The sequence below is a fragment of the Silene latifolia genome, chromosome 11 (genome assembly GCF_048544455.1).
Source record: "Silene latifolia isolate original U9 population chromosome 11, ASM4854445v1, whole genome shotgun sequence".
Lineage (NCBI taxonomy): Eukaryota > Viridiplantae > Streptophyta > Magnoliopsida > Caryophyllales > Caryophyllaceae > Silene > Silene latifolia.
In genome coordinates this window covers 200,048,401-200,058,419 of record NC_133536.1, presented here as the reverse complement: position 1 = coordinate 200,058,419, position 10,019 = coordinate 200,048,401, and the positions used below count along the sequence as shown (strand labels likewise).

At 39.2% G+C, this 10,019-nt stretch overlaps 2 protein-coding genes across 2 annotated transcripts; one reads left to right on the top strand and one right to left on the bottom strand.

Annotated features, from left to right (window-relative positions):
* Positions 1 to 3,008: 3,008 nt before the first annotated feature.
* Positions 3,009 to 5,235, bottom strand: LOC141614660 (uncharacterized). The gene is made up of 3 exons (XM_074433406.1): positions 4,662 to 5,235; positions 4,461 to 4,572; positions 3,009 to 4,203 (listed from the first exon to the last, which is right to left on the bottom strand). The coding sequence occupies exons 1-3, from the start codon at positions 5,233 to 5,235 to the stop codon at positions 3,009 to 3,011; spliced, it is 1,881 nt and encodes a 626-aa protein (XP_074289507.1).
* Positions 5,236 to 6,518: 1,283 nt separating this feature from the next.
* Positions 6,519 to 8,732, top strand: LOC141612297 (adenine/guanine permease AZG1). The gene has a single exon (XM_074431036.1). The coding sequence runs from the start codon at positions 6,519 to 6,521 to the stop codon at positions 8,457 to 8,459; it is 1,941 nt and encodes a 646-aa protein (XP_074287137.1). The 3' UTR covers positions 8,460 to 8,732.
* The last annotated feature ends 1,287 nt before the right edge of the window (positions 8,733 to 10,019 follow it).

Genomic DNA, 10,019 nt, shown 5'->3' with positions numbered 1-10,019 from the left:
TAGCCTTTGCGGCTTAGCAACTCATAACCATTGAAGCCTAAATTATCATGAATTTATGTCACGTTCAATGAATTCGATTAGGTAAGCTGCAACGACGACTGATTAGTCTGAATGCCATGACATTTTTTGTCAATTAGTCGTGTTTTAGTACTCATTTTGAAAGCGGTTCAAATCCCGAGTAGTTTTTTTGTTTTTTGTCAATAAGAAGTATTTCCTATTGACGGTGGGGACAATTTCTGAAGAGGTATTGAATGCAATTTAATGGCTAAACTTCCTTTTAAGTCAGATTTTTTATTCGCAATAGTCAGAAACCGAACCCGTTATGACTTATTTAAGAGATGACTTTGTGTTTGACTTTGTCAGCCATCAAATATGTTTTGCACGTAAAAAAATTTGAATTGCTAGTGTGGTTGACTTTGTCATGACTTCATGAGTCAAACTTTAATTTGTTGTATTAATATGTGTGCTTGACCAACTTACAACCGAGATTTTAGGCTACAAATTCAAAATATTTGTTGAGGGTTTACCTAATCTGTAGAAAATTATAAACATTTATTCTTGATTCCCTTAATTTTGCTCTTGATTATTGAAAAGCTTATTTAAAAACAACAAATAATGGAATTCTCTACTGAAAAGCAAAGTAACTTGTCTATCATTTTGCGAAAAAACAATAAAAGGCTGAAAAAGATTGGTTTGACCTTGAGTTTGACATCAAGAAAGAAAACAAAACAAATGAAATTGATTGTATAGACAAGGAAATGAGATATTTATGCTTTATGGGGGTATTACGGAGTACTTCGCAAAGAGGAAAATTAATTGAACGTGTAAAAGATTATTAACTTATTTTACTTCAAATATACGGAGTAGTTGTGAAAAAATAATTGAGACTTCAAAATAAAGAAGACGTAAAGAAACGATCATGACAAAAGAAACATCTCCTGATTAAGATTTAAGAGTACAAGATACCAAGAAAAAATGCTAATGAAAATTATAGTGTTGTATGAGTAAAAAGTACTCACATCAGTCACATATAAGTATTTCGCGTTAAAATAACTCTTTTACTAATAAGAAGCTTTCATACTCGTTTCTTTATAAGGATTTGATCAAAGTCCCACTATCGACTCCATACAACATCAAAGTCATTGTTAAGGTGTGGTTGATGACTCGAAAATATAGACCATACCATATCAAACCACGATTGATCTACCTGGTTTGATATGGTATATTACAATATAAGATGATAGAATGTGGAACTGTAGAAGGTTACATGCATGTGTTTAACGACAAGAACTTATTGTTCACTATGTCTGTTGGGAACTCATGTAATTTGATAAACAGAGAAGGGAAGAATTTTATGTGTATATTTCTTGATGATCAAAACGGAATACAACGAGGCATATATATAGGGCGAGAGTTCAAGCCTTACATCAATCCTTTCCTAAATACAATACTGTGAGATTAGGATAGAAATTGAGGCTAATGATAATACTAAAGATAATACAAACTATATCATATACGTAAAGATAATATAGATAATATTTCCACACTCCCCCTCAAGTGGGAACGGTAGGAATGCCGATTCCCAACTTGGACTGTAAATAGCGATATGCCTCTCCTCCAAGAGCTTTTGTAAACAAATCTGCAATTTGCTCTTTACTTCGAAGGTGAAACGCAGAAATGGTGCGGTCTAAAAGGTGCTTACGGATGAAATGGCAATCGATTTCTATGTGCTTGGTACGATCATGAAAAACGGGATTCTTTGCAATGTGTAATGCCGCCTGATTATCACAAAACATCTTCATTGGACGAGCATGAAGTATTCCTAGGGAACCGAGGAAGCTTTTTAGCCAGAGTAGTTCACGCGTTAATGCTGCCATCGCTCGATATTCCGCCTCGGCTGATGATATGGACACTGTAGGCTGCTTCTTAGCTTTCCATGAAATAGGTGTGCCGCCTAATGACACAAAATAAATAACTCTGCAGCACCGTCACGACAGACAAGAACCATAATCCGAGTCGGAATATCCTCGTACTTCCAATTCCGCATCTCGTTTCATAAAGATGCCTTTACCAATGTCGCCTTTAATATATCGAATAGCGCGAATAACAAAGATCCCAATGTTCTTTTCGTGGAGCATGAACAAACTGGGAAAGAATGTGCACTACATACACTAAATCTGGCCTTGTGATCGTTAAGTACACAAGACGGCCTACTAACCTTCGATACTGCATAGGGTCTTTAAGAAGATACCCCTCGGCCAAAGCTAGGCGATGGTGTTGTGGAATAGGCGTGTCAATGGGTTTCGCTCCTTCCATTTTTGCTTCTTTGACAATTTCCGTAGCATATTTCCGCTGACTAAGAAACAGTCCCTTCGGTCCTGTGGCTACCTCAATACCCAAAAAATATTTTAATCGGCCCAAGTCTTTAATGCCAAACTGCCCATTCAGAAAAGCTTTGAGTCGGGTGGTGCACGCAGCCATGTCATTGCTCACAACAATCATGTCATCGACGTAAACTAGAATGCCAATAAAAACATTGCCTTTATTATAAGTAAAAAGAGAGTAATCTGCCATAGACTGAGTAAAACCGTATCCCTCGAGTGAGCAAGTCAGCTTTACAAACCAGTTCTGTGACGCCTGCTTAAGGCCATACAAGGATTTTAATAGCTTGCAAACTTGATTCTTCTTTGGGACAACAATGCCTTGTGGTAACCTCATGTAAACTTCTTCATTGAGTTCACCATGTAAAAATGCATTATTGACATCTAATTGTTCAATAATCCAATTCTTTGCAACGGCTACAGCTAATAAACACCTCACACTAGTCATTTTGGCAACGGGGGCGAAGGTTTCATGATAATCGACTCCTTCTACTTGCGTAAAACCTTGCGCTACCAATCGGGCTTTGTACCGTTCTATTGTACCATCGGCTTTGTGTTTAATCTTGTATATCCACTTGCAACCGATTGGTCGTTTCCCTTCCAAGCAGACTAACAATTTCCCATGTTTTATTTCGCCTCAGCGCCAATTTCTTGTCTCATGGCTTTTCTCCTATCGGCATTCTTAGCTGCCTCAAAATAATTTGAGGGTTCTTTGGCATTATCAATGCTTGCCATATATGACCTGTGAGCATTCGAAAAACAACTAGTAGTAATATAATTAACTAGAGGATAGTGAGTACCTTTCTTAGACGCTGTAGATGGAACCGAAAGAGCATTGGTTGCGGGGTTTATTATTCGTGACGATTTACAATAGTAATCTTTCTTCCAAGCGGGTTCGAATTTCTGTCGAGCACCCCTTCCTTCACGTAACTCATTGTCAGCCATTATTATGTCATCACGGGCTACCCCCTGATCTTGACTTGTCTCTACTACAACCACCGGTTCCTCTCGTATTTCTTCCTCCACCACCGATTCTGCTCTGCTCTGTTTCTCAACAGTTTCAACAGTACCAGGAGGCACGCCACTGTCCCCTGTACTCATCTTCTTATCAGTGTTAGTGGGTACGTGCTCTTCAAAATTATGGGCATAAGGAATCCCGGTCTGATGAAAGAAGGTTTTATCTATCTCGGGTGGTAATCCGACAGTCTCACTGCTATCCGCAAACGGAAAAATATTTTCATAGAATTGTATGTCTCGAGAAACCAGAAACTTTCTCTGCTTAATGTCGTATAATCTCCATCCTTTCTTTCCTTGTGGATAGCCAATGAAAACACATCTCGTACCCCTTTCACCAAACTTGTCTTTCGGTTTCTCTTTGTTATGCGCATAACAAAGGCAACCGAATACCCGTAAATCAGCAAGGCACGGCTTCGAACCATACAATATTTCATAAGGAGTTCGTCCATTAAGAATGCGAGTGGGAGTGCGATTTATCAAGTACGCAGCAGTAAGAACACACTCCCCCCAAAAAGACAAAGGCAGTCCGGATTGAAAACGTAAAGCACGGGCTTTTTCAAGAATGTGTCGATGTTTCCGTTCTACTCGTCCATTCTGCTGTGGAGTATCAGTATTACTAGTTTGGATGAGTATTCCATTGTCATTACAATACTTTTTCATTCCTCCTGCCAAAAACTCCGTCCCATTGTCGCTTTGAATTATTTTCACTTGTCGCCCAAATTGTGTCAGTGTCATTTTACAGAAATTTCTCATTAAGTCACCTACTTCTCTCCTATCTTTCATTAGATGAACCCACACGCTCCTGCTACAATCAACAATGGTGAGAAAATAATGTGCCCAGACAAACTCTTGGTACGGTAACCGCCCCAAATATCACAATGAATTAATGAAAATAATTCACTACTTCTTTTATTATTAATTGTAAAAATCGACCGAGTTTGCTTGGCTCGGCAACACGAATCACAAACATAAGTATTATTCCAAGATAATTTATTGCCAACTAAACTAGAAAAATAAGGTAAAATACTATGAGACGGATGTCCAAGTCTCCTATGCCATAACCGAGCATCCTCATCAAGCCGAGTTGTTGCAATACTATTCTCAGATTCCGTCTTCAAATAATAAACCCCGTTGCGATGCTCACCTGATCCAACTGCATCGTCATAGATTGGTCCTGCAAAATACAATAGTTTTTATTAAATATGACTACACAATTATTTTCCTCGATGAGTTGCTTTATGGAAATCAAATCACAATTTAAACTTGGGACATATAGCACATCTTTAAGGACGAATTTGTCACTCAAAGTTACTCGTCCATGCTCGGAAGCAAAGATGTGGTTCCCGTCAGGGAGGCCAACTCGTGATGGTGAGCTTTTCCATCGATTTTCCAGTAAATCAGAACGGCCTGTCATATGGTGCGAGGCACCGCTATCGAGTATCCATTCACCAGGAGTTGTATTGTGTATACCTGATGATGATGCTTGATTACCGTCTGATTTGCTTCCTAAGAGAGTGCGTACTCGTAACAACTCATCTGCTGTCAGTCCCTGAGTAGGCTGATTGGCAGTCTCAGTTTCAACAGTCGCAGCATTCGCAGCTTGAGTGTTGCTGCCGCGGCCTGTACGACCTGCTCCACGTCCACCACGACCACGACCTCTACCACGGCCTCGTCCCCTAGAAGGGTAGCCATGCTTTTGATAACAAAATTCTTCGGTATGGAAATAGCGGTCACAGTAGGTGCATTGGGGTGGTGGTGGTCGGGTAGGCTCGGAGATTCTCGTAGGCGACGGGTTTCCTCGTCCCCCGCCTTGCACGTGGCTATGCTTGACAGCCATGGCGGCCTCACTTTGCTCCTCTTTTGCTCGTGTGTGATGTGTTGTGGACGTTCTTCACGCAAGACAATAGCATAAGCGGTGAGAGAGGTGATGTTATCTTCCATTAATAAATTCGTCCGAAGATGCCCGTATAGGGTACTATCCAATCCCATAAGAAAGTGGTGTACCTTTTCTTCCTTTCGCTCTTTGGCCAGGGCCGCTCCAGCCCCGCAAGTACATGGGGGAACCCGACTGTAATTGGTTAATTCATCCCATATAGTTTTTAATTGAGTGTAGTACTCAACGACCGATTGCTTCCCCCCGTTTTAATCATTGAGATCATTTTTGGTTGGTGAACTCGAGGTGCGTTTCCGACTGAAAAACGGTCTTTTAATTCATTCCAAATTTCCGTCACAGTGGCAGAAAAGGTGATACTAGGATGAAGCTTTGAGTCGATAACATTGCGGAGCCATGCTTTGAGCATGGCATTGCACTGGCGCCACGCGATGGACTCAATACTATCTCCGTCACTGGTGTCAGCGACGGGTTTTGTGACGGTGCCTTCAACAAAAGCCAATTTATTTTTGGCGTCAAGACGTCCAACAAAGATCGGCCCGGATATCATAATTATCTCCATTAAAAATAGTTTGAGTAAGCATCAAACTAGGGGCATCAGACGGGTGAAGGTACAAGGGGGAAGACGGTGTTATTACAACAGGTGGCTTGCCACCGTCCTCGTCCCTGCCTTTGTTTTTGTCGTCGCCGGTCATGATGGATTATTTGGAGAAGGGAAAAAAAATATCAGGATCGTTACTTCACTGATACCATGATAAACAGAGAAGGGAAGAATTTTATGTGTATATTTCTTGATGATCAAAACGGAATACAACGAGGCATATATATAGGGCGAGAGTTCAAGCCTTACATCAATCCTTTCCTAAATACAATACTGTGAGATTAGGATAGAAATTGAGGCTAATGATAATACTAAAGATAATACAAACTATATCATATACGTAAAGATAATATAGATAATATTTCCACATAATTCCTTTTGTTAGAGTGTTTTTATAGTCATCAATTGATTTTGAGACGAAATTCATTTCTCTCCAATCCAAATTTGACATATTCTTAAGCGAAGACCATTAATTATACTAAGAAAATACCAACCCAAATTGATCAAGTATATACTATACTACTAGTCTACTACTATCAACTTTAAGATCCAATTAACACGGAATCTATCATATCTAGTGCCTTTAAGGCTTTAATCAACGTACCATTCATTAATAACTACCTCACTAATGAATTCCTACCCTTCTCAAACTCTATTCACACTTTATAACAAACTCTCTCAATACTCTAAACCTTACAAAACTTCCCACACCAAAATAAAAAAACACCCTTACATACGCTCCCTCCATCCCTACTCCCTTCCATTTACCATGACTGATCTCGACACCATCGTAACCTCGACTCTAAACCCTAAACCCACCCCGATAACTCGGCTGAACGCTAAGATAGCTAACAGCCGAGTCGGGAAACATTTCAAACTCGCCGAAAGGCGAACTAACTTCACTACCGAGCTTCGAGCCGGTACCGCTACTTTCTTAACAATGGCTTACATACTCGCAGTCAACGCGTCTATATTATCCGACTCTGGTGGCACGTGTTCAGTCGCTGACTGTGTTCCCTTATGCTCCGACCCTACTTTCCACGTCAACAACTGCTCTGGTCCAACACGCCATGTCATCATCCCTGACGACACGTGTAAGTTTCAGCCAGTCAATCCAGGGTATGCTTCGTGTTTGAGCGGAATAAAAAAAGATTTGATTGTTGCCACGGTGGCATCGTCGTTAATTGGATGTTTCATCATGGGTATTTTCGCCAATTTACCTCTCGCATTGGCGCCTGGTATGGGGACAAACGCGTATTTCGCGTATACCGTTGTCGGATTTCACGGTTCCGGGAATATTTCTTACGAGACGGCCCTCGCGGCTGTCTTTATCGAAGGGTTGATATTTTTAGCGATTTCCGCGGTCGGGTTACGAACGCGGATCGCTAAATTAATCCCGAAACCGGTAAGAATATCTTCGTCAGCCGGTATCGGGTTATTTTTAGCTTTTATTGGGTTACAGAGTAGTCAGGGTATCGGGTTAGTTGGGTACAGCGGATCAACTTTATTGACATTGGGTGGGTGCCCGAGTTCGTCTCGGGTCCCACTCGCGCCAGTTGTAACATCCCCAAATGGTACAATTTCGTTACTACCCGGTGGGGCCATTTCGGATAGTATTTATTGTTTAAATCATCGGATGGAAAGTCCAACCTTTTGGCTAGGTGTAGTTGGGTTCGTGATAATCGCATATTGCCTTGTTAAAGATATCAAAGGTGCTATGATATACGGCATTTTATTCGTTACTATCGTGTCATGGTTTAGAAACTCGAGCGTCACGGCGTTTCCCCACACGGAATCGGGAAACGCTGCGTTTAGTTACTTTAAAAGAGTGGTAGATGTCCACTTTATCAAACACACAGCTGGCGCACTTTCTTTTAAAGGTGTAACCAAAGGTCCGTTTTGGGTTGCATTAATCACATTTCTATACGTAGACGTATTGGATACTACGGGTACACTCTACTCTATGGCACGTTTCGCGGGTTTTGTGGACCGGAACGGGGAGTTTGAAGGACAGTATTTTGCATTCATGTCCGACGCCGTTTCAATTGTTGTGGGGTCCCTGTTAGGGACCTCACCTGTAACGGTATTTATTGAGTCCTCGACGGGAATTCGTGAGGGTGGGAGGACAGGACTAACGGCGTTAACAGCAGCAGGGTATTTTTTCCTGGCCCTGTTTATAACGCCGTTACTAGCGTCCATACCCGCGTGGGCGGTGGGCCCGCCGCTGATATTGGTAGGAGTTTTGATGATGAGGTCAGTTGTTGAAATTGAATGGGGGGACATGAGACAAGCAATTCCAGCATTTATAACACTAATTTTGATGCCAATGACATACTCTATAGCATATGGTTTAATTGGAGGGATTGGGACTTATATTGTGTTGCATATAGGGGATTGGGGCTGGGAGCTTCTAAGCAAATATGGGATAGTTGAAGGATCAAATAGCAAAAGTAGGGGTGGGAATGAAAATGATGGTGTTGAGCTTAATGGAAGTAGTGCTAATATTAATAATGATATTATTCATAGTGGTGATCATGTAGATGCAAGTAGTAAAGCACTTGAGGTTTAGTAGTATTGGATGTAATGATAGTTTGTACTTAGTTTTAGTTGTAGATTTTTTTGTTCTTTTTGTTACTTTACTTTTAGATTGTTTGAAAATTCATGTTTTTAGGGTAGGAGCTTGATTACAAAAATGTAAAGTTTTCTTTGGTAGATACTCTATACATATTAGGGTGATCTTGTATAGTTAATTTAGTTTTTCGTGTTTGTATAAAGTAGAGGTAATCTATCGTTTGATTTATTATTTCGGGTTAGTGGTAGAGAATAATGAGGTTTTACATTATGAATTACGTGTTTGTATGATCTCTGGATAAGGTGAGAATGTGAGATCATGAGATCGACTTAGACTGCCACAACCAATTCAAGCTTATTTTTTCAATTATCCATTATGTTTCTTTGATTGAACGTATTAGTTATTACAAACTACGAAGTAATGTGTATTGAAAACTCCTTGTAACACTAAGTTTAGTTTGATTTGTCCTACAATTAAAGAAAAAATAATGAGCAGTGGTATACTGATATTCATGACCCGAGTTACGTTCAAACCCAGTACGTCAGCATCAAAATCGTTCTTGCAGCTCTCTTTATACCAAAACCATTAAAGAAGAAATACAGTCGATCGAAAAAATAGGTCAAATTAAATCAGTCCATGACTATGCTAGTACACTTTTCTAGTAAGGGTGAATATCTTCTATTTTAATTTTATCAGTTGTATTTTAAAATTTAATTTCAACAAAACACTACCTTAGTAAGAGGTCATTCTAAAAATGATATGTTCTTAGGTCCTCCAGGAGGACCATTAATGTGTCCTCCCTAATCAATAAGAAGCTTTCATGCTAATATTTTCCTTATATTTATCTTTATATTTATAGCTTTTAAATGGGCATGAAGGCCTCTTACTAGTTAGGGTGGACACATTAATGGTCATCCTGGAGGACCTAAGAATTTTCCTGGATTACATAGGTAAAATTTAGGGTAACTGATCTATGTCGAACACTCGAACCCATGAAAGGAAAATAAGTATTTCAAATTTATAGGACCAAATGAAATTTCACCCAAAACAATGGGTTAATATGAACAATAACTCATTAACTTATAAAAATTGATTATCTTTCAATCTCTCGTACTTTGATAAAGTAGAATCGTCATACGTACTTCCTCCGTTCCTGTCATTTATTTACCTATTTTATTTTTTAATGTCTCAGTCAATTACTTTCTATTTTGTAAATACTTTTGATAAATATTTAGTCCTCTTATCTTTCCTTAGTATTTGTGCCATAAAGTTAAACAAATACCAGAACGGAGGGAGAGGGAGTAATCTTATATATATATATATATATATATATATATATATATATATATATATATATAATTGGGTTGAAGCGCCGTGGATGCGCCACGTGTCAACCCAGCATTAAATACAGGTATTAATTACAGCTGGACATTAAAAATAAACATAATAAATGCTACATAAATATCAGCAAAGTATTAATTAGAGTTTAATAAATGTATTATAAAATTACAAATAGCAATTACGGTGATTTATTTTAAATTTATATAATTTTTTTTT